Genomic DNA, 25,969 nt, shown 5'->3' with positions numbered 1-25,969 from the left:
TGTTTACAGATAATAGTGACTTGGGATGATTTCAGTGGCTCTCTCCTCTGGTATATCCATAAAGTAACTCATTACTCTCCTGAATCAATCAATAAACATTTCAGGATCTATTACTTAGACTGATGGGCTCCAAAACCTGATTCAGTGTACTGACAGAGAACTCTCATTTCTTAGTGGTAGAATGAAATGAACAAAAACCATGAAATCAATGAACAAGAACAGAATGTCATTTAATAGTTTAAAATAGGAAGTTGTAAATTATAGAAGAATTGAAATATTAGAATATGTACAATTAGAGGGGGTCTTCTCCTGGTAGGCAGGATATATGGGAAGTATTTATCAATTGAAAGATCTATAAAATTATAGATCTGCAAATACTGCAAATTACTGTTCTAGTGAGTACAATTTCATATGGCCAACATTATCTTTTCCTATAGGAAAGTGAACTATAATCAAGTCCCTGGGTGAGTTTAGAAACAAACATGCAAAAAAGAAAAGAATTCTTAATTTCTTAGTGCTCCTAGGATCAGATAGCCTGATGGGCCCAACTCCCAACTATACCTAAACTTCAAATCAATATATTAACCAAAATCTCTGTATCCAACCCACCTCAGAGGGGTCTAGGTGTGTGATGTTGGAAATATCATTTGGAAAATGAGGTTTTCTCTCTCCTAGACAGTGCTAATATTGTTTTTATTTGTATTAAATTAATTTGGTTGGTACTTTTTTCTGTAACAATAAAAAATACTTTGGTAACAGCGGAATAATTCAGAGTATTATTCTAGTTACCTTTGCTGTGATATATTCTAGTTTAACTCAGAGATATACTCTGTTGCAACTATCTCATCCCAATACTGGTAAAACTTATTGTAGCACCATAATATTATGTTGACATATGGGCAGAAAACTTTTCAAATATATTAATAAGTCCTGTTTATATTTTCATTTTCAACTCAAGTGTATTTGGATATATTTAAGAAACATACTTATGTTTCTAATACACATATGCCTTTTTGTAGGAAACAACAAACTCATTCAGCATTCTCAGAAAAGGACACATCTAATCAAGGACTCCGATATACTTAAGCTTATAATGGCTATCGTTCAAGCCCACTATAATTAAATTTCACATCTCTCCTGCAGCTAATATCTACTTTGATTCCATCAAGGTTTTCTCATTCTCATTCTGACCTAAAAAAGAGTGCCATCTGCCAAATTAGTAGCATGCCTCACTGCACCTGGACCTCTCTTAATTTTAACATAAGCTTTACCCAAACATGTAATTTTGGGATGGAGAATTCATGGGAAACAGGTCACTCCTCCTTAGTCTGTTCTGTAAGGCAAGCATCACTAACTCATGATAGCAGTCTTCCCTTGGGTGAGACTTGGGCTGAATCTTAGAAGTGAGCTTCTCAACCAGAAATCTCCAGGGCACTATAGTTGCTTCCAAAAATTGAAGTTGGCCTGCCAGATGAAATTAATTTGGATTCCTTCCTTATCTTATGGTGTCTGACAAGGATCTATCAATTTTGAATTCCAGCATTTATCTGAGAGTAATTGTCTACTCAAAGTTTTCTGAATCAGGAAAGCACAAGCTTTCCGGAAAAGTTTTCTTCTCCCCTCTATTTCCTGTGGATCTTCTCAAGACAAACAAAATTGCCAAATATTTTTGATAAAGGCCTGAAAAATAGCAAGATTTGCTAAATATTTAAAGCATTTGCTCAGCTAATTTAGCTCAAATTAGTATCCAAGATTATACAAGCCTTACTACAAGATTTTTATTTAAGAAAATGATTTGGTTTTGAAATAGTGAAAAATACTTCATATAAATCTATTGTACATGATTGATCTAATATTGAATTTCTTCTATGTTAAATGAAACTTATTTCAACTAGAATGTTCTGAAATTATAATACCACTTGGAATTTCTTAGGCACCAAAGCAACTATTGGTTAAAAGAATCAAATAGGGGGCACCTGGGTAGCTTAGTTGGTTAAGCAGTTGATTCTTGATTTTGGCTCAGGTCACGATGTCAGGATCGTGAAATCAAGCCTTGCGTCAGGCTCTGTACTGGGTGTGGATTCTCTCTCTCTCTCACTCTCTCTGTCTCTGCCTTTGGCCACCCCCTCTCTGGCTCGCACTCCGTCTCTCTTAAAAAAAAATCAAATAGATGATTATCTGTTCATAGTCCTATTGCTTCCTGATGAAAGGAAATATAAAACATCAGAATTGTATACTTCACAGATTAAAGGGACTGAAAATTATAGGTGAAAATGTTAACATATTCAGAATATTTTAACTTACTCTTAAGTTCATAATCAAGTATTGGTTTAACTCTTTTACCTGTGTATTACTGGCTGAATTGACCAAAAAAAGAAAAAAGAAGAAAGAGAAGAAGAAAGTCCTAATAGATGATTCCAAGAAGAGAGAGAGAGAAGAAAGTCATAATAGATGATTCCAAAGATGCTTCCATTTGTAAAGAATAGATATGTTAGAAAAATCAGATTACTTTTGATGTATAGATAAGAATTATTTACATTTGGGGGGTATGAAGATTGATAAACTTTTCAAAAGGCAAAATGCTATCCTACCTGAAAGCATCTTGATTTTTGTATACACTGTGCTGATTTTGCCCAAAGATGAATTATCCTTACTTCCAATCTCATTTTCTAGAAGCTGAGAAATATAGTCATTAAATACAAGAAGATGATGAAAAATACCTGTAATTTTATTTGTAAGCCTGTAAAATTAGGATCCAGAGTGGGGCTTTTCAAATTTTATTCTTTATTTCTATCTTCTTCAACTGTTATGCTGATAGACTTTTTTCATATTTGGAAAATTACACTTTTTCATCTTGAATATTGCTAATGCCAGGGGCAAACCCATACATCTGATAAATAAACCTAATTTTATATTTTTATGTTAGTGATTTTCAGAAGGAAATAAAATCTCTTCTTTTCTTTAAACATCTTACTTTAATTAGCTTCTCTTTCTCTACACAACTTTATAATACTTGCCTCAGGCAGATATACGTGCAAATGGTTCATTGTGGAGCTGGCACACAAGAAATGAAGGAAGAAGAGTAGAAGCCAATTAAACAGGCTGCTCTGCCCAGCCTGAGACCTAGCAAGACAAGATCTCACAAAACTGTATCCAAAATGACCATATTTGCTTGTCTAATTCCTCTTCCATTTTGCTTATATCTTTACTTAAAGGAAAGGGAAGAATAGAGTAATAGTGTTAATGGTCACCTAGATGAGAAAACTGGTCCACAGTAGGAATAATTTTACAGGCGAAAAATCTTGTTCTCTGGAAAAATATTTATGTCTTCTGCCCATTTAATTAGATTATTCAATTTTCGGATGTTTTATAAGTTCTTTATATAAAGAAGGCATACAGATGGCTTACAGACACATGAAAAAATGCTCATCAGTAATCAGGGAAATACAAAACAAAACTACAATGAGGTATAACCTCACACCTGTCAGAATGGCTACAGTCAACAAAACAAGAAACAACAGGTGTTGGGTGAGTATGTGGAGAAGAGGGAAATGTCTTGTACTGTTGATGGGATGCAAACTGGTGAAGCCACTCTGGAAAACAGTATGGAGGTTCCTTAAAAAGTTAAAGATAAGACTATCCTGGGGTGCCTGGGTGGCTCTGTTGATTAAGCGTCTGCCTTCAGCTCAGACATGATCCCGGGTACTGAGCCCCACATCGGGCTCCCTGCTTAGTGGGGAGTCTACTTGTCCCTCTGACCCTCCCCCTAAACCGGGCACACTCTCTCTTTCTCCCTCTCTCTCTCTCCAATAAATAAATAAAAATTTAAAAATTGAACTACTCTATGATCCAGCAATTGTACTACTAGGTATTTACCCAAAGAATACAAAAATACTAATTCAAAGGGATACATGCACCCCAGTGTTTATAGCAGCATTATCTACAATAGTCAAATTATGGAAAGAGCCCAAATGCCACCAACTGATGAATGGATAAAGAAGAGGGAATCACTATATTGTTCACCTGAAACTAATATTATGCTGTATGTTAACTGAATTGAAATAAAAACTTAAAACATACTGATTTCCATAAAAGCAAGAATCTCTGAATTCTGAATACTTTTCAATGCAAATGAAGTTCTGGAGCACTTTCTTGGCTTTCTATAAATTACTCATGTCACTGCTACTTGTAGAATGAGTTTGCCACCATCTCTAGATGTGGTTCTGTTTAATTGTTTTCTGTTTTGGAGCTAGACCTTCACTTTTATTTGGCTGAAACTACCCAAACTCTGGCTTTTTTGTCAGAGTAGTTTTCAGCTACCCTGTCATTTTTTTTGGAAGAATCATCATTTTTTTTTTTTTTTTTTTTTTTTTTTGAGAATAACTCAAAGTACTCACTGGATTGAGAACCACAGTGAAGAAAAGTTCACCTCCTTGGATACTCTTGTCCAGCTCTTTAGGACCTCCTGGATATTCTTTGTAGAAAATTGTATGAGTGAAAAGCCCACAGGTTTGTCTTGGAAGAACCTGAAGGAAGAATAAACAAATAAGGAAAAGTTCCTTCAACCAATTAATTTGTTGAGACTTAGTTTTTTTTCCACATGGAAGTTGATGCATAAGCTAGTGTCATTATTCAACTCTTAACTAAGAATCAGAAAATCCTTCACACTCTGGGAAAGCAAGAATGACATCAGTACAGAGGAATACTGAAGAAAGTTGAAGAAATATTTTAAAACTAAGATAAGACTTTGAATTATTTTTGCCACTTATCTATTTTAAATCTCCAAGTCAGTACTGCTGCTATGAAGCCTAGTATGTTCCAGCATCTTAAGAAACAAGAAAGAAGTGAAAATGAGACTTTAAAAATATTGGAATTGTCTACCCTGTGATTTAGTAGGCAAAATTTTAAAGATGATACTTTCTGCCAAATTCTACACATGCACTAGAAAAGAAAGTCAATTATTAACTTAACATGATTCTTAAGAAATGACATTTTAAATTAGAACAAATATTTGAGATACAAATCATAGTGTATTCTCTAATCTGAAAGGACTACTGCCTTAAATTTTAAGTCTCAAGCCTGCTAGTTCTGAAAGTAAAAAAGATTATGCTTTTGATTATTAATTTTTATAAATGGTCACAAAATGATAAAACATCACTTAGGAAAAAACCTTATTTTCATCTTTTGTATAAGAGAATCATTATTTGGGATCCCTGGGTGGCGTAGCAGTTTGGCGCCTGCCTTTGGCCCAGGGCGCGATCCTGGAGACCTGGGATCGAGTCCCACGTCGGGCTCCCGGTGCATGGAGCCTGCTTCTCCCTCTGCCTGTGTCTCTGCCTCTCTCTCTCTCTCTCTCTCTGTGACTATCATAAATTAAAATAATAAAAAAAAAAGAACTGCTTTAAAAAAAAAAAGAAAATCATTATTTGCTTCAATTATATACATTTGTGATAAGAATTTTTTTTCAAATTCTTACAGCTTTTCTGGTAAAATAACAGTGCAATTATAAAAGAAAGTGTGAATTGAAGCTGTGCAGAATGGTACAATCTTTAGCTAAATCTTACATAATGACTTCACAATGACCTGTGTTGTTACTATATACCTGAAGAGTAGAAAATTAAATATACTTTGGAAAGCTACAAGTTTACAGAATCTTACATAGACAAATCTTCTGCTTATTGTCTTCAATAAATTGATCTTCATTTTTCTGTCTTTATTCTTAAAGCACATTTGACTCAGTAAGTGCTTTCAAAATATTACCTATGTAGGACTTTTCATGCTTTGCAACCCTCTATAAATATACTAGTTCTTTTTCTTTAGTTTTTGTCTTCAATCTAGTCCTTGAAAGTTTTCTTAGAAAACACTATTCTTAGCTTAATCAGTGTATCATTCATTGCTGTATAAATTAAAACTTTATAGATCTTATTAATTTTTGTAAATTGATCAGTTATCCATGGGAGCTATTCTATCTTGATGAAATAGTTAAAAGAACTTCAATTTATTGCAGAGTATTAGCTCTGGTGATGTTTATGTTTAAATATATTACACATTCTTTTAATGTTATGCACAAAATTAATGGCAAACAAGAACCAAGTGCAAAGATATTCTAACTGAATTAAATATATTCCCTAACAAATCATGAAAGTATCTTTTTCCTGGAAATCAAAGCTTTATACAGATTTATTCATTTTTTTAAAACAGATACATATTCTCAAGTCTATGTTAGTCTATGTGGGGGAACACAAAGATATGTTCTTTCTACTCTTGAAGAACTTAAGGTATATTGGAATAAGGAGAAACACTCTAAAGCTAAATAATGAAATGCCCGCACATGATTAAATGCTAAGTTAGTTTCACATTTTAAAAGTGCATGATTCGGGATCCCTGGGTGGTGCAGCGGTTTAGCGCCTGCCTTTGGCCCAGGGCGCGATCCTGGAGACCCAGGATCGAATCCCACGTCGGGCTCCTGGTGCATGGAGCCTGCTTCTCCCTCTGCCTGTGTCTCTGCCTCTCTCTCTCTCTCTCTGTGACTATCATAAATAAATAAAAAAAAATAAAATAAAAGTGCATGATTCTGGGGCCCCTGAGTGGCTCAGCGGTTGAGCGTCTGCCTCCGGCTTAGGGCGTGATCCTGGGATTTGAGATCGAGTCCCACATTGGGCTCCTTGTGGGGACCAGCTTCTCCCTCTACCTATGTCTCTGCCTCTCTCTGTGTGTGTCTCTCATGAATGAATAAATAAAATCTTTTAAAAAGTGCATGATTCTGAATCACTTTTAAGATTCAGTTTGAATATCTTGCTTGAAAAACTGAAACAAATGAGCTGTCTTTGGGACTTGATTGCCTCACTAATTCCATGCAAAATGGAAGGAGAAGGTAAAAGAAAATTGAGTTTTGTCTATTTCTCAAATTATTTGAGTTTGAACACAGAAAAGAGGAAGTGCAAGAGCTTTACTCTGCAACTCTGGGAAGGATCACACTTACTGAGAGGTAGGGCTACCATAAGCCCTAGGATGATCAACAGACCACCATAGGAGCCTAAGGAGATAGAGTATGACAGGGTCATAGTCCGTTGTCTTGCTTATGATTTCAAGCTCAATGCTACAGGACACTGAACATGTTCCTTAAAACAGGTCTCTTGTGTTAGAGAGGGAATGAGAGAGGTGTTTTTGTTTTTTGTGTTTTTAAAGATATTTTGCTATGGACTGCCCTCCAGAACTGCTTCTGGGAGTGTAACTCTATCAAATTCAAATTTTGAGGGCAGCCCGGGTGGCTCAGCGGTTTAGCACCGCCTTCAGCCCAGGGTGTGATCCTGGAGACCTGGGATCGAGTCCCATGTCATGCTCCCTGCATGGAGCCTGCTTCTCCCTCTGCCTATGTCTCTGCCTCTCTCTCTCTCTCTCTCTGTGTGTGTGTGTGTGTGTCTCATGAAAAAATAAATAAAATCTTTAAAAAAATTCAAACTTTGAGACATTGAGGAAACTATGGAAACCTTGCTGACAATAATTGGGAGATGGGTAAGAAAGCCATAATCAAAAAGAATCTTGACCAATGGGACCTGAAGCCAATATTCTGTATCTAAGACCTAAACCTGGAGCAGCTGTCAACAAATGCTTCTAGGAGCTCCCGGTAAAGGCCACCTATGAGGCTGGCAGCAGGATTAATGGGAATCTTTATCAATGGGCCTCTCCATTAGAAACAGAAAGTAGATAATCAGGATCTGTAGTCTAATTGGTTAGAGGTCTCTGGCTTTCTCCAGAGTCACATTAACAACCAGGGGTTAGGGTAGAGAATCCTGGTTTTTCTTAATTTCTTACTGAATGAAGATCAGATTTGTCCAGGAGATAATACACTAGGACTGGAAACCCCGAGACTCTGGTTAGGGCACAAACACCTTGAACTGTAGCAGGGTTTTGTATTCTTAGTGGAGTTATAAGATGATCTGTTATGAGAAATCACAGGACAGTAGGCCTGCGTTAGCTGCTCAGCTGTTACACACCAAGGCGCTTTTACATTAAATTATAAGATATGGACTTGGTATTGAGGAATAAAAGGAATAAGAATGTGTAGAGAGTGGTTACAAAGTCTTAGGTAGAAAAAATGACAAAGACATGGACACAGCAATACTGTTTTAGAACTTTTTGGCTGTAGTAAATCTGAATTAGGAAAACAGAAGATAGAAAGGTAGATGTAGTCTAAATTGTTTTCAAGTACCTGAAGAGGAAGTTAAGGGATGTGGAGATAATTGGAAGTATCAAAGTTAGGAAGGCCAAAATGAAGGCAATGTTTTAAAAAGAATAAAAGATTGGCACTATCTGTGGGATAGGCTGTAGTGTAGGGGGGGCAGATAGAAGCTATAAACAGACAAAGTAGGAACCAGCAGCACAGTTTACACATGAAATCAAGGCAGTGAATAGGCTGTGGGAAACTAAGGGAAATAACAATTTACTGTAAAGGAATTATTCATGGAATGTAGAGACTGGAGGTTGGAGGGCAGGGGCCAGCATGATGTTTGAACTGCAGAACTGAATTAGGAATAGCAGGATCAATAATAGCTGGCTTGAAGGGAAGATAATGAGTTTCACTTGGAATTTGATTTGTGAATATTAAAAAAGTTTCCCTCATCTCATGAAACAAAATGTGGGTGTGAGTTTTTCTTTTCAGTCGCTTCCTAGGGGGGCATATTAGCTCTTGTGGTCTTAACTTGCATCTCTATTTGGATCACTCCAAGCCATGTTCTCGCTCTTTTGCTGCACAGTTATCTGCTGAGCATTTCCCACTTGGAAATTCTCATTCAAGATCCCACAAAGCAAATATAGAGGGTTTCCATGGATTGCTATAAAACTGGAGCCATTGGGACAGTTCCATCAAAGCAGGAAATCAGTTAAAGCCTTTATTATTTGTAAGATTCATGCATTTATAATACAGGTAAACTATGTTTTAAGGAGAAACAAAAAATGAACATATTTCATAGGACATATCCAAGCAAATTTTTTGGAAGTACAGATGGAAACAGAAACAAAAGAGGACATTTAATAAAGTCCTTAGAGACTTAAGTTCACTATTCTACTAAGACTGCATATGATTTTAAAATGGCAGGAAAGTACTGAATACTCTTATTATAACCCAGGTCTCCTGAAATCTCTCTAGTCAAAAGGCTGGCAGCTTGAGGCATAGCGAGTTTATTTTCAGTAAAGAAGGGCAGAGTGGGATAAAATAGAGCCATTATGTCCCCATCTACCATTTACAACAGCTTTTATTGAGGAAAAAGTCAAGATGGGAGTTGATCCAAGGTAAATGTCATTATCCATTCTGTAATTTTTACAGAATTGGAATACTGTCTGAAAAGAAGCCAGTCACACCTAATTCTAGAGAGTAGACATCTGGTCAAACATAGTTTGACAGAGTTACAGTGCCTCACCATATAGTTTCCTCCTGTGTGGTAGTCCTTCCCAGGATGAGTCTAAATTAGGAAGCCCATTCCTAACTTCATTAGTGCTCTTTGGATTTTCTAGTTTGGGAAGAAAGTAAGATTTCATTCCTCTGGGAGGCCTCACAAAGTATTAGGCAATATCGTATCTTGACAGAATGCATTTGTCATAGGTATAAAAAAAAACAATAAGGAAGCTTTGGAAAGAATTTGACAGTGGATGTAAATGAGTTAATTAACATCGTCTGTTACATTTGTACTCTATATTATGATCTGTTAGTGATTATGCAGAACTCCATATATAGCTTCTTGTTGTAAGTAGCTGAATTGCTTGTTTGCTTGGTCTGACATTGTAAGGAGAACAGTCTGACTTGTAAAAGAGCAGCATGGTTAACATAGAGAGAATTGGTTTTAGTTTTATATACTATATAACTTTTTGAAGAAATGATGGCTTCTATAAATCATCTGCACGTCAGATACATTGTTTCCTTAGTATTTTAACACCAGTTCCTGGTTAATAGTAACAGTGTCAGTAAAAAACAAAACAAAACATTTTATGTTTGAAGAATCATGAAGTGACTTTAATTAAAACATCCTTTGCTGAGATACGAGAAATATACTTCTGCAGCATGAAGCTTTTCCTACAGTTAAGTGTTTGACATTTTGCTTTTCTCTTTTGTTCTTTCTTCAAATGAAGAATGTAAATCTAGAAAAATTAGTTGTACCCTATGCATACCGGAGGAAGCTCACCATGATGTTTTTGTGGATGAAGCCCCTCCGATATCTAGCTGGTTTCAGATGTGGATATTCTTCAGTGCTGGTGATTCTAATATTCCAAACCTTCTTCCAGGCCTCGTAAAGCTGAACATGTACAGGGTAGACGCCCGAATGGTGAGGGGCCACTGCGTAGCCCATGTCGGTAGGAATGCCATGTTCCTAAGACCAAAACAAATGTTAATAAGAATGTGGGAAGATTTATCTTGATCCCATTTTTACCTCAGGATTTTGAAGTGTACTATCGATGCATTTGTTTGAATCCATCATTACTTAATTGTATTGTGAAATTAAGGTGACAAATGTTAAGACCTCTAGGTGTCATGAACACCTATTCTGGTAACTATTTTACTGGTCTTCATATTAATACATTTGTATTTAAGAGGAGGTGGAACAGGACTAATGGTTTTAATGGATAACTTGAGAGAGTCTGAGTTTAGTGCATTTTGTCATAGCCACCTTTTCTGTTCTCACAATTTCAATAAATTAAACGACAAGCACTTGCAACAAATAATACTCAGCACTCCCCACAAAAACAAGACCAACATTTATTAGAGGGATAGAACATATTCCAAGTTCATTAGACCTGCTAACAGGATTTTATTTGCCCGTTGCCCAGATTCTACCAAATTTGCCACATTTCTGCTGGTCCCTCAGTATGTGCCAGTAATAGACTATGTTCCCTGCGTTGGAGGAAGCACACAACTGCAATGAGAAACTGTGTTAAATCTTATAGAGCAATTTTCTTTGAAGTTGGAGTCCTGGTTATTGTACAAATAGAAGGTACTGAAAGAGCCAAATAATCTGAAAATTTGGTTGATTCGATGTCAAGATTTTACATATGAGTCCAGTTAAAAAAACAGTTTTAAAATCACACATATAATACATATGTGCATATAACACACAGTACTATCTTCTATTCAGTTGGTTCTGACCAGGTCAGAAAATTCCAAAAATAAATTTATGTGACATCTGGATATATTTGAGGGGGCTTGGGGAAACCTTGTATAATTGTCATTGTTCTTCTTCATTTGAGTTGGTTCATTAATTCTGATACATAGAGGAATCTTTTGGCATAGAAGGAAATTGCACAGGCGTAAAAGATGAAAAACGTCTTTTATAAAAAGCATACCCATGGCTTCAGCAGTAGAAGCTGCTGAAGCTATTTTTCTCCCCCAAAATAGTGTTTTTATCTGTATTTTTAATTGCTTTATAGTCTTCAAAAGTTCCACCCAAATAGGCCTCCTTTGAATGAGTCATGGTTTTTCTTCATGCCAAAGAACAATTTCACATACAAAGAACCATAGTATCAGGCTGCTAAATGTATTGAATTATAGAAATATGCTCCAAATAGATATGGAAAAAGAAGATAGCTTTGTTTGGCTAGTTTGTATGGCTAACTTTTTTTTTTCAACTTACATAATAACAAGAGGTGAAGAAAGTATATGAAGGCCCTGAAAGGAAGAAAATGGATTGCTAGTGGTTTGTTGTTCCTTAAGGATCTGTCTGACTCACAGATGGCATAAAAGGCCCTCAACAATTGATTGAAAGCTGTCTACATAGCCTTATCCCCTATTAGCATTTATCCTCCCCACCCCCAATTTCTGATTCCCTTTGCTGATTCCAATTCCCTTTGCTGATTCCAATTGCTGTACACTGTATGCACTGTCTCCCTCAATTGGAATGCCCAGTTTGTCATTTAAGAGTGAGTTCAGTCAATTGCTGAAAAGGGGAGCTGCCACATTTGTGCCATGAGAAAGAGAATAAGTGATATTAGAGTGGAGTGGTCCATGCCTGTTTCTAAAGGGTGACAATGTTTTGTGGTCTTCATTATATTTGCATCGTTGTAGAAATTGCCATGTTTATTGGAATTACTTAGAATTTCGCTAAAAACTGAGTTGAAATATCTCACTGCATTTCTTTTACTGGCTTTAGAAACCCAAACTAAAGCAGATTTTTTTCAACTAAAAATAATTCACCAATGCATACTTTGTGTTAGAAAAGGTCAGTGAAGAACTCATCTAAATTGGTTTAAAAATAGGGGTGTAGTGATCATGAACTAGATGAAAGAAAATGAATTTCAATCATAGAAATTTAAAGGAAAAGATTAACAATTACAGGTTAACAGTTTCTTGAGAAGCAAGGATGAAATTCACGATGATAGGAAGTGTATTATTAAATTCAAATATCTCCAAATTTCTAAGAAATTATGCTGATAGAAAGCCCAAGATAGTTTTAAATGCCCCTAAGTGGTTGGCTACCTGTTCAGGAACACCATGTAAGAAAGGGATGGGACACTTCCCTTATTTCAGGAATATTCCCAAATATTTGGGGACCAGTATATACACAATTTTTTTTATTTCCGATTTTTAACACTGAAGGAATACTGAGGCTTTTTAGTCTCATCTTTCACTTGTGTGTTGGTGTTATGTGTCACAGGGGTGGAAAACTCTACTTTTGGAGTTGGATATATCTGGCCATTTCACTCTCCCCTTTTCTACCTGTGTGGCCTTTGGCAAATGATTTATGACCTCTAAGCCTCATGTCCTGTCCTCTAAAATGCTAGTCATAGAGTACTTATCTTGAAGGTGTTCAGAGGAAATTAAATCATATTATACAAGGAGAGCATTTAGTGCACAATACACATTCAATGTATGTTGTTTATTGTCGTTACTGCCCTGCCTCCATTTTTTTTTTAATAAGCTATGGTCCTACTACTCAACTATAATGTGAAAATTATGAAACCACTGGGCCACATTTTTCTCATTAAAAGAGGAAGGCCCTCTTTTCTGCTTTCACTGTAGATTTTTGGGATTCAGTCTTGTGAGGGTTCTGTGACTTCTGTCTTAATATCTCTTCCTGCTCTTGCTTCCCTCCTGATCTGTCCAAACATCTCCACCAGTGCCATGTGGCTCCAACCTATAAATCACTGAGAGTTAGTGGGAAATCTCTTTTTAAAAGAGCATTAGATAAAGACAACACAAATTGGCCCCCAAGTTTACATTCTGTACTGGAAAGAACATTGGAAATGTTCTTACATGGAAAAGCTTGTGCTGAGACGTAGGTAGTGTGTTTTGGAAGGCAGACTATCAGGATACAGAGGGTTTAGTCATAATGATTAATTCTTGACTGACTTTTCTCTTCCAAATCTTTTAATGTGAAATTAAGCACATATTATTTTATCATCTGGGGCCAAAGTTCTAAAATACTAGACATTTTAGTTTAAAAAGGTAATTCTCTGTCATTAATCCTGATTGGAAGTCACATCTTAGTTCTAGGAACTGTAATCCGAATCAAGATTTTCCTAGTGTTGGGCATGGACCAAAAGGGACCTAGGAATATGGCTATGTTACTATAAAATGTAAGTCAGATATTTAGAACACAAGTGGGATTAATTAGTCTCACAATTGAACCCTTCATCTCCACCTCTCAGCCCTACCAGATATGCTCTTTCCAGGGTTCCTCCATGTCATTCAATGACACTCTCACCATCAGCCAATGAGTGGCTACGTAGAAAAAGTTAAGTGTTGTTCTTGACACCTGTCTCCTCATTCTGTCCTAAAACCAGGCTGTATTATCATAGCCTATCAGTACTACCTCTAGTATATATCTTACACTTTTCTCCAACTCAGTCATCACCATTACCCTGGTCTAATCTACCATTTTATTCCATGGGCTTCTAGTACAGGCTCCTAACTCTTCTACCTATTTCCTCTCCTGCTACATTCAATCCATTTTCTACCTAGCGGCCAAAGTAATACTTAAAAGTCACAAATATGATCCTATAACTTTCTATTCAAAATCTATCCTTGGTTTCCCCTTGCACTTATGATAAAATACAAAATTCTTATGATAGTTTCAAGCTTAGTGTAGTATGACCCTGACTTTTCTCTACAGTATCATTTTGCACTATCCTCCCCCCTTCAACGTATTTTAGTCATGTTAATCTTTTCTTGAAATCCACCAAGCACGTTCCTACCTTAGCATCATCTTCTATATGGTTTTCTCAGCCTGGAATGTTTCTACTCCAACTCTTCCCCTGGAGAAATGGGATACCTCTCTTTTGGTAATTTATTCTGGCATATCTAAAAGAAGCCTTCACTGACAAGTCCTGATCTAAATTGAGTCTGCACTGGGACACCTGGGTGGTTCAGTGGTTAAGCGTCTGCCTTTGGCTTGGGGTGTGATCCTGGAGAACCGGGATCAAGTCCCATATCCGGCTCCTTGCATGGAGCCTGCTTCTCCCTCTGCCTGTGTCTCTGCCTGTGTCTCTGTGTCTTTCATGAATAAATAAATATAATCTTAAAAAAATTGAGTCTATATTAAGACTTCTTATAGCCTTCGTTTCTTTATCATAGTACATAGCATGATTTGTAAGTGAATATTGTTCTGTATAATTATTTCTTAATGTCTGTCTTCCTCACTAAACAATAGACTGCACACATTCTGGGTTATGTTTCATCCACTGCTATAGACCCAGTATCTTGCCAATAGCAAGCACTCAATAAATATTAGTGAGTAAGCGTGTGAATTGATTCTGACCACCTCCCTCTCGTGCCAACTTCCTCAATGATCTCAGCTAAACTCTCGGTTCACCTGCAGACATATGGTAATGTACAGGGAAATTTAATACTTCTATAAGTAATATTTGAAAACACTTTTGAGGCTGTAATTAAAAATTATTCAAGTGCAAAACATTTATTATTATGAACTTGTATATTTATACTATAGAATAAAAATTGTAAGATTTTCATAAATTGTGCCTTTAAATACTTCCAAATAGAGAATGTGAATATAATACATTTTTATTAAGCAAAAAGAGATGTTATATTTCTTAGAAAAATTCCCCAAAGAAACTAAAAGAAAAAAAGAGAAAAAAATTAGTATTCAGGTATTTGAGCAACACAGTTAACTTCAACACTGAAGAATCATTGTTTATTATAAACTTTGATAATACTTACTAAAATTCTTGCCAGTATAAGAATGGTACTTTACTTTATTTTAATGAATATAGTTTACACATGATGTTACATTAATTTCAGGTGTACAACTTAGTGATTTGACATGTTTATACATTATGCTATGCTCACCACAAGTATAGCTACTATCTGTCCCATTACCTTATTACATTGCTATTACAATATCATCGACTCTATTCTTATGCTCTACTTGCTCTACTTTGAGGCAGGTGATATTTGCCTGACGTCCAGGTAAGAGAAGAGAACTGGAGATTGAGTTCAATCATATGGCCAGTGATTCAATCAATTGTGCCTATGAAATGAAACTCCAATAAAAACTCTGGACACCAAGGTCTAAGTGAGCTTCCCTGGTTGGTGGTATTCTTATGGGTCCAGAAATCCCAGGAGGGGATATTCTTTGTCTACGGCTAACAAAAGTCTTTGGATTAAAGTGTTAAAGGTGTTAATAATGAAATTTTCTGAAACAGAACTGACATTATAGTAAGTCATAAAACAGAAGTGTGGCCTTACTACTCTGAACTTACTCAGCTCTGGAAAAGAATATATAGTGTTTTACCAACTACATAGTGAGAAGAATCTTATTCTTCCCATATCTAAAGATACCCAAATCCATGATAATGGAATGGTAGGTGTCTACCAGAGAGTCTGAGAGATAGGAAGACCACAGTATCATGGAGAAAGCACAGATATAGGAGTCTTGGGCTCAATTTCAGTGCTACCCTTCATTAGCTGTATGACTTTTGGCAGATCTCACTAAGACTCACTTCACTTGCTTGCCAAGTAGGGGTAATAAAATTATTTATAAAGAGTTGTAGGGAGTGACAGATATATAAACATTATTGGTCAATTACTATGTAATTTTCTTTCATTTTATTAACATTATTCTCTTTCTGTTTTCAACAACAAAAAAGACAAGGAAAAATGGTAAACTAAATCCTTCCACATCACTTCTACCCTTCAAAAATGTCTTTAGAGGTATTATTTAAGAGAAGATATTCCTAAAAGAAGACACACTATCACTATCAACCTTATCTAGAAAAAGTTTTACAAAAAGGTATGTATTTTTTTTCTGGAAAAAGTAATTGATATTATATATTAAATGGGAGCTAAATTACTCTTGGCATACCATAAATTTTTGATAAGACTGTACTAACAATATCAATAAAAACCCTCCTTGACATCACATAGTCCCCTTCAAATACTACCCCAAGTCAATAGCTTGGTTATTTGAAAAACTTACAAGAAATTTAGTATGCCAAATGCATTATGAAATTCCAGTAACAAAAGTTAAGTTAATAATTCAGGACCAATACTGAAATTTAACCTTCATTTTCACTGGTAACCTCTAAGAAGGAATTACCTGGGGGAGAAAAGAGATTTTCTTCTAGTCTTACCCAATAATTATGTATTTCAAGTAAGTCTCTATTTAACAGAGCATACTGTTTTCCTCTCCTCAAGTTCTCTTCAGAATTTCTGAAGTGTCGTCACATCATTGTTGAGTGTTTCATAAGCAAACACACGACTAAGGGTGTACTTTTATAAGAATACTCAAAGGAATGATGTAAACACTTGTACCTTGCACTGGCTAGGCTAACTTTTTTTAATTGCTGGAATTTCTTCAAGTCAATACATGAAGGAGTTTGTAGAAATATAAAAAAATGAATTTTTGAAGATTTTTTAAATGCTGTAGCAAAATAATCAAAAATAAAATTATCTGGAGACACAATAGAGAAATTGGAGGGTTTAGTTTAATTCAGCTTTCTCAGAGTGTGAAGCAAGTTTTATGTGGACCTTTGAGGTCCTCCAGAGGTAATAAAGCTATAAAGTAATTCAGGGACAGGCTCAAATTCCCAAGGTACTTGAAAACACATTTAATCTTTCTAAAGATGCACAGGGTTGGTTACAGTAGGAATCTTCAAGTCTGCATAGTACCAATTTTAATTGAAATTTAATATTCCAGAATGAAGAGAATAGTTGATATTGTGCTTTGTTAGAACTACTACATAGCCTTCTGGTATTATTTATAATAGCCACCAGGACAGTTAACACTTGTGGTGCTGGTTGCATGTACACAAGAAATTACATAAATTATATAAACAGCTACTTAAAATAATTGTAAAAAGTCAGATTTTAATATTCTGAATTTGTTTAAGATAACTCTTTAGGGAAGTAATAACATTCTGATGATAAGGTTTTGGTGACATCAGTCAATGTCAGTATTGACGGCATGGCAATTTTCGATTATACAAACCACGCTGGTTACATGGGCTTTGGAGCTTGACAGATCTGGGATCAAATCCTTTCTCAGCTTTCATTGGCTGTGTTATTTAAGAAAATTAAATAAGCACTCTGAGCCTCACTTTCTGCATTTTTAATATTGGGCTGAAGAGCCTCACCAGTGGTTGTGAGGATATTAACTGAGGACACGTGAAAAGCACTAAGCACAATGTCTGGTAAATACCTGGAGGCTCAAATTTCTCTTCCGACATTTTGTCTGGAGACTCTAGAAGTTTTCTAATTGAAATTCAAGGTTCTGTTTCATGTAGAGGAATTGAATAATAGAATTTCAAGTCTCATAATGTTCCTTGAACTGAGCATAAATTAAAGGGAAAGAATGGAGAATTAAGGAGGTTAGTATGGATGTTGCTGCAATGATCCAGGTGCGGGATGAAAAATATAAGAGTGGGGATAGAAAGTTTTGAAATGGAGCAGGATATGGTGCAAAGAAAGAACTCATAGAAATTCTTAAGTGACTGTAGACATGGAATGGGAGATATGAAAATACCAAAGCAAATGCAAGGTTAGCATTTGAGAGAACTTTACTGTCATTTCTTCTTTTGCCATCACTTCCATCCCTGCCATGTTTATGAAAACCTCTTAGAAAACAAATGCCCCTTGCATTTTAACTAAATGTAAGGCACTCAAAAAGGAAGGAGCAGTCAAAATTTAGTAGCAGCATGCCTGGATCTGTAAATAAACCTTTCCCCAGCTCCATTCCCACATCTGACTCCAGCCCACCAATAAGAGTTTCTTGGAGAATTCATAAAGGCTTTTAGTTCATTTTGTGTCCAAATAAATTTGGGCAGTGAGGGACTATTTTCATGTAGGACATATACTAAATTTATCTTTCTTTTTACAAAACCAGTTTAAATCACCATATATGCGCTGGAGATGCAATGTAGACTTTTTTTTTTTTTTTTTTTTTTTTTTAAGAGAAAAAAGGAAAGGAATTGAAGAATCCTCTTCCACATTCTCCAGTTTGTTAGGGAGCATGAAGTCTATAGGAATATAGAATGGAAAAAAGTAATCTGGAAAGACATTTACAAAGAAAAGGATTCTAAGTTCCTGAGGTAATCAAGACCACTTTCAAAAGTGTAATGATGTATCTCAATGAGAAAAACTGCTGTGCCACTGTAGATATGGACAGGGGGCAGTGTCCTCATGCAGGTGAAGTACTGAGCTTCTAAGGAAAAACAGCAGTTCAGACTCACATACTTTAAGTAGGCAGGCACAGATAGGAAATTGGGAGGCTCAAACCTTGATGTTATTTTTGCCCTGTTATTACTTTTTACTTCCTCATCATCCATCCAATAAGAAGCCCAATTGATTCTATTTCAGAAGTAGTTTTCACATTGCTCTTCTTTATAATCTCACTTATGCTGGTTAGTGAAAGCTAAAGCTATTTCCTCTCCTTTAATTACTTCCACAGTAATCCAATTTGTCGACCTACCTCCAGACCCTCTGCTTCTCTCTTACCTCAACACTCCCACTCCCATGTCCTGTGTGGAAGTGAAAGAACTCTGGGAATGAGAGGACAGTGTCATCTTGGAGTTCAAAATGCTTAAAGTATGTATTTCTGAAAGTAATTGGATACGAAATTTCAATTTAGGAAAAGCAGATTTTAAAACATTCTTAGGAAAAAAAGCTGAAACAATGGCCAGGATACACTACAGGAGTATAGCTAAAGAAGGATAGGGGATTCCAAAAAATGTAGTTCTTTTCTGAGAATTATAATTATTCAAAACAAGGACGAAAACATATGTTTAACATGGCAATTAAGAGTCAGAAACTTCTGAATTCAAGTGCCAGATTTGTGGCTTAGCTGTGTGGTTTGGAGCAATTACTAAACCTCTTCAAACATCAGCTTTGTTCTGTAAAATGGAGATGACATCAGGAGGGTTGTGATGAAGGTTAAATATGATTAATAAGAGAAAAAATAAGATTATTAATTAAGAGTTCCAGCCACTTAGTGAAGGGTCAGTATTATTATGTATTTAGTATTCTAAAGAAACTAACTACTTACAGGGCCCTCACATACACACACGGGTACATGAGATGAAAGGAAGTACACATAACCAAGCACAAAAGCAACTAACAAAATAAAAAAGGTAAAAAAACATGTGAAGGAGGCTAAAGTTTAAAATGAGTTTATTTCCATAAATTGCTAATTAAAAACAACTCTAGTCAGCAAAAGACACACAAGGAATATCATTCCATGTTCACAGTGGGAGAGAGGGTAGCTGAAATACTTTGATGATCTGGAAAAAAAGCAGAAATGTCCAGTATCTCTTCTGATTCTACTTTCCCTATCAAGGAACACAGCTTTTCAAACACATATGATGGTACAAACATAAACATAGAGGGAAGACATGCTGAACTAAATTGTTAACTATTATAAACTAAAGTGTTTCAATATTTTCCAGGTTCAGAAGAGCACGTATTAAGGTAATTAAAAAATTGTAGATTTTTAAATTAACTCTAGAAATGCTCTTTTGAGCTTGTTCAGCTTGATCAATAACTTGATGAAGATGCAAAAGTCATGCTGATAAAATACACTTGTAAGATATATGCATGACAGAAAAAGAGGAAAGATGTAATGCATGCTAAATAACAGAAACAATCTTTATAGTATATTGATATACTGAACCACTGAACACATAACAAATATGAAATGTTAAAGGGACAGTATTAATCTCAAAGCTAGCATTTATTAGATCAAAACAAATACCTGAAAACTTAATAAATGACTCATGGACAGAATGTCTGGCAGACACAAGTGTGATATGTTGGTTTATAAATGTGTGATCTTTGGCTACATAAATAGAAGTAAAGTATACCTGAAGGGAAAAACATTTTACTGTTTTCTGTTCTAATAATGGTCAGATTGGGGCAACATATATTGGGAAGCAGAATGACAAGTGAGAAGTTGTACAATTATGGCAGCTGGTATGATGACGGGATTTGAAAATCCGTGGAATGCTTCAAGATACATAACTTAGAGGCATATATAATTGTATTAATCGTGCCTTTTTATTTTCTATATTTCTGCTGCTTTGACATCTGAGACCTCGCTGACTGTGCAAAGACTCCTTCCCCCAGGGCTATCCAATTCCTAGAGATAATTAAACACCCACCCCAGAGTATGCTCTTCAGCACAAGCCAACCAGTTCAGGGTTCCTACTCTCAACCACTTCCTTCTTAAGCTGAGCTGCTATCTTCCTGCTCTAATCACCTCAGGGCCAGCTATAACACAACTGGAAAGAGCCCCTTTACAACAGTGATCATTACAATTGTCATCCAATTAGCCAATCCTTAACCTGTTTACCCTGCCTTGTCTTGCCTTTCCTGTAGAAACCACAGAAAAGGCTCTTGCCCATGCATTCCTGTTACTGTTTCTAGACTGACTCTAGTGCTACCCCATGGGGACCTGGGCAGTGTGGGGTGCTCTTTTCTCTTTGGGAACTGTGAATATCAAACTATACTTTCAGTGGCAGTCCTCTCCTGATCTGATGATCCTACCACATCCGAATAAAAATAAAACCTACATTTTTAAAAAATATTTATTTATTTATTTATGATAGACACAGAAAGAGAGAGAGAGAGAGAGAGAGAGGCGGAGACACAGGCAGAGGGAGAAGCAGGCTCCATGCCGAGAGCCCGACGCGGGACTCGATCCTGGGACTCCAGGATCACACCCTGGGCCAAAGGCAGGCGCCAAACCGCTGAACCACCCAGGGATCCCCTAAAACCTACATTTTTACACAATAATGATAAAATCTTAAGATCTGGAAGGAATATTTATTTATATTTTCATTTACCAAACTTTGAGCATCTATTGGGTGTCAATTACAATTCTGTGAACACAGCTACTAGATCAGAAGAACAACTCTACTTGAATGTGTAGGATTGTACTCCCTCTTCCATAGCTTATTTTCTGAATACACTCATTCAAGTTCCTTGTAAATCGTAAAATTGATTATATTCAGGGGTAATATGCAAAGTATTTATCAGCCAGCATGCTATACAACTGATCACTCATAACTGTTGCCAGCTGTAGAGCTGGAGATGGATGCTGGTGACTCTGAGCCAGGCCCCTTTAGTTGCTAAGCAGTTGGGAGGTTTGCGACATCCTGGGGGAGGGTCTGAGGTGGTAGTGGGGATACTGGTAGTAGCACTGGCACATTTCAATATTGTAATCATTGGCATGGCCATACTAGCACTTTTAAGTTGAATATTAGTCCTGATAATATATCCCTTGGTCTTCTTTTCTGGTTCTTATCTTTACCAAGTTCCTTCAGCCATTGTTTTTATGAAGTAAATTATAGACATCACCATATTATTCATCATGATCTGAATAATGGATAGTGTCTTTCTTAAACTATGCTACTTAGATAACACCAGAAGTGGTTTACCAGCTCAGAGTAGACTTTTACATCCTGATTTGAACTCTATTTTTATTAGGGACACTAGAATTGTGCTTTGTTTTCAATATCAATAAAATAAAAATCTAATGTGTCTTTTTACAAAGTGCTTCACTGAAGTGTAAATGATACAATTCATTCATTCTCTAGCTGGCAAGCAAACTAATTAAAAGATTATCATATATTCCTTAAGCCAGCAAGTCTTTCAATATATTTTAAATTATATTTTGATACTGTAATCTTTATTTCCATATTAGAAAAGTTAATGTGCTCACTAATCTAAAAAGTTGCATACTTGACAATAGACATTTCAGCTAATGTGAATTAGCAGTTCTGCTGAACTTGGAAAAGAAGGAGGGGCAAAGGACACTATTTGAAGGAATAATGATAATGCAGTTAAAAAGTACAATCCTCAGCAAGATTTCATGTTTTCAGGATCAGAAACATTGTTCTACTATTACTAATTTTAATACTATTGTCTGTAACAGTGAAGTCTTATCTGATATTGGCAATGAGTTCTATGGTGAAAATTTCTACTAATTATTTTATCATTAAAATTAAGCCATCATAATTTACCAAAAATGTTAGATCTAATTCTTCAACTGAGAGTATATATATTGATGATTTTTTGAGGCTTAAGTGCAATGTTACTTACTTATTGAATGGAATTTTGTGCAATTTTAAAAGCTATACAATAGGTACCTCAAACTGTGTTGTAGGTCATTAACAAATGTTACAATTAATTGTTGCCTCAGATATGGTACCTTTCAAAAAAAAACCCCAGCCTTGTTAACATTTCATTTTAATACCTGAATTAGCCCATATTTGAAAACAAAAAATGTTTTCTAATCAGCTGTATTTCCTGGCGGCTGTAACCATCAAATGCAGGTTTGCTTACAGGATTTACTTGACCTTCCATAATAAGCTATTAGACAGACCTTTCAAAGCTAAATTAAAATGGACATCAAATTCCCTTGTGAGACAGAAGTGTCCACATTGTGCAAAAGGATAACAGATCAGATGCAACTGCTAAAACTCAATGAAAATAACAGGTGTTTGGCTATAGATGGTGATAGAGAATGCTCAAACAAAAGAGTTTTACATCATATTCTCAGATTCTCTTAGTTGGAAACGTACTTTAAATGTTTTCTAACTCAATCACTCATTTTTTTTTTAAGATTTTATTTATTCATGAGAGAGAGAGAGAGAGACAGGCAGAAGCAGGCTCCACGCAGGGAGCCTGATGTGGGACTCCATCCCAGGGACTCCAGAACCACACCCTGGGCCGAAGGCGGTGCTAAACCACTGAGCCACTGGGGCTGCCCCTCAATCACTCATTTGAATATTGAATTTTATCCACAAGCTCCAATCTCGTTTGAATACCCAGTTACTCCCAGAGCAGCACATTGCTTCTTTGTATATTCTTTCACTTCCTTCACTGGGAGAAACACGAATGCTCATTTTTAAATTCAGAGCCTCCAAGCTGGTGGAGAAAAGCAGGATGTCCCCCAATTTTGACATGCACTATTATTAGCACAGGTTAAGCTTTTGTTTGTTTTGTCTAGTGAGTTGATAGTTGAGGCAAAATTTCCTCCAGAATAGTTTCCATTGAATTAAAGTAGCCTCTCTATCCATGACAAAATATACTAATTCATGTAGAAAGGTTCTCAGGGGATCCCTGGGTGGCGCAGCGGTTTGGCCCCTGCCTTTGGCCCAGGGCACGATCCTGGAGACCCGGGATCGAATCCCACGTCGGGCTCCTGGTGCATGGAGCCTGCTTCTCCCTCTGCCTGTGTCTCTGCCTCTCTCTCTCTCTGTGTGACTATCATAAATAAAATAAACTGAAACTTTAAAAAAAAAAAAAAAAGAAAGGTTCTCAGATTTAGTTGTTTGTCTCCCAACATTTTACAAACTCTGCCTATCTTAGGGAACCTCAGGGAAAATTTGCTCTAGGAATTCCACCTCTAGTTCTCAATTTCCCTTATGTTATCAGAATTACTACATATTCCTTTGGATTACCAGGCAGAAGGGAAATCTAGATTTACTGTTTTGAATTGGGTTGACAGGCTAGTGAGAAAGTCTGGGGGAGGTTACAATTCATGCAGTTTTAAAAGACCTGGATTTCTGGGCTTAATTCTACCCTTAGTGAGCTTTGTAATCCTGAGTCACTTTATTTCTCTGGTTTTCAGTTATCTATAAAGTGAGAAGAAATATACCATTTTTTTAGGTTGTTATAAATATTAAAGGAAATAATACACAATATATAAAAAACTAAAATCCTTTTCTCCATATCTCTTTACATTTAGTAGCAAAGCAGCTTTGTAACCCTAATGCCTTAATGGACAGTAAAAGAGTTAACATTTGTTTAGAAAATGTGTAGAATTTACACGAACCAAATGTTATGCAATACAGAATAAGCTTTTAAACTTGAGGATTTTGTTCCTCTTCCTGTCACTCTAAACACGTCAGGAGCCAAGGTAAAAATTGAAGAAGGCAGTTTTCTGATGCCGAATATATAATGATAAAAACAACAGGTGCATTTCTACTATTTGTAAAGTGCTAGTCACTGTTCCCAATCCTTTTTCATACATACTCTCTTTCATGTGGTTATGGCTGGGAGGAAATGGGCCTGGATTTAATCTTTTTTTCTGGTCTGTCTCCCCCCCCCCCCCAAAAAAAAATCCATGGGACCTATATTTGATTAAACATTAAAGAACACATTTGGCCTTATTTCTGAAGATTTCTGAAGATCTTCCATGACTGTTCTCTACTGTCTTGAGCACCAAAATTTGGGTTGTCAACTTGTAGTTAGGAATGGTATTCTTAAGAAAGTGGCCTCTGCTTGGCACTTGAGGAGTAGGACCAAATTTCAGTTCTGAATTATTCTTCCAATTCATGATGCTTTTTTTTAGTTGAGAATTCTAAAAAATGTATGTAATCCCTGTGCATGTCTGTTTTTACTATATGTACTTTGAAGCATTTATTATTTTAAGTACAAACATAACCTTCACTGATTCATTCATTCAAGTAAGACTAGAATACCTATTACCTAGGTACTGTTTTCGTGGCAGAGGAATATACAGATAGTAATGAATGTATTTCATCAAATTTGCCTTAATAAACTTTTTATTAACCCAAAACAACAGCAAATACCAAAACTTTCCTGCTTACTTCCCAGTTTTTAATCTTTTATTAGTACTTTCTTTCACTCTTTTTACATATTTTCTTCTTTCACAAATTTCTTTCTCCACAGATTAAAGAAGGAAATACAAAGTAATTTTCTTCTTCATATTCTCTCTTGCTGTTTTATGTTGCTTATATCAGCAAATCTTAGACTCTTGAAGATGACAGAATTAATGTTTGCTGCATTGAGATAGGGTTTTTAGTGCTCTCTATTAAAAACTGTGGCATTTACACAGTCTTGCATGCATGCTGTTTACTATTCTATTATCTATCTATCTATCTATCTATCTATCTATCTATCATCTATCTGTCCACCATCTCTCCTTTATCCATTCATCTGTCAGTGGACTTCTGGGCTCTTTCCATATATATTTTGCTGCTACAACCTTGTGCCCCTCTCTCTCGCTCCTCATCATCTGGGACCCCTATTACCCAGATATTACTTCACTTTATGAAATCACCAAGTTCTCTATGTCTCCCTTTGTGATCTAGTGATTTTCTTTCTTCTTTTCAGCTTCCTTTTTTCCCCATCATTTTATCTTCTATATCACTGACTTGCTCTTCTGCCTCATTCACCCTCATTTTTATGCCCTCCATTTGGGGCTGCATCTCAATAATAGCATGTTTAATTTCAGCCTGAACAGATGTTAGTTCTTTTATTTCTACAGTAAGGGATTTTCTAGTGTCTACTATGCTTTTTTCAAGCCCAGCTAGTATCTTTGCAATCGTTTCAAATTCTAGTTCAGACATCTTACTTATATCCATATTGATTAAATCCCTGGCAGTGAATACTACTTCCTGTTCTTTCTTTTGGTGTGAATTCCTCCATCTTATCATTTTGTCCAGAAAAGAATATAAGAAAGAGACAAACACAACAGTAACAATGACAACAGAAAAAAACCAC

At 36.0% G+C, this 25,969-nt stretch overlaps 1 protein-coding gene and 1 long non-coding RNA gene across 20 annotated transcripts in view; one reads left to right on the top strand and one right to left on the bottom strand.

The window, feature by feature from the left end:
* The window catches only part of LOC112671710 (bifunctional heparan sulfate N-deacetylase/N-sulfotransferase 3), a 171,431-nt gene that overhangs the window by 83,541 nt on the left and 61,921 nt on the right, over nt 1-25,969 (bottom strand). For both annotated transcript variants that reach the window (XM_025465996.3, XM_049104887.1), the window contains exons 5-6: nt 10,179-10,364; nt 4,398-4,526 (exon numbers count right to left, since the gene is read on the bottom strand). In XM_025465996.3, the coding sequence (XP_025321781.1) occupies nt 4,398-4,526; nt 10,179-10,364 (315 nt within the window). The remainder of the gene's footprint in view (nt 1-4,397; nt 4,527-10,178; nt 10,365-25,969) is intronic.
* Nucleotides 1-25,969, top strand: part of LOC112671712 (uncharacterized) — a 146,067-nt gene that overhangs the window by 101,927 nt on the left and 18,171 nt on the right. For all 18 annotated transcript variants that reach the window (XR_003143827.3, XR_003143823.3, XR_003143822.3 and 15 more), the window contains 2 exons: nt 16,093-16,235; nt 18,891-19,027. This is a non-coding gene — a long non-coding RNA (uncharacterized LOC112671712). The remainder of the gene's footprint in view (nt 1-16,092; nt 16,236-18,890; nt 19,028-25,969) is intronic.

This window comes from Canis lupus, chromosome 32 (genome assembly GCF_003254725.2).
Source record: "Canis lupus dingo isolate Sandy chromosome 32, ASM325472v2, whole genome shotgun sequence".
Lineage (NCBI taxonomy): Eukaryota > Metazoa > Chordata > Mammalia > Carnivora > Canidae > Canis > Canis lupus.
This window is presented reverse-complemented; position numbering and strand designations above follow the sequence as displayed.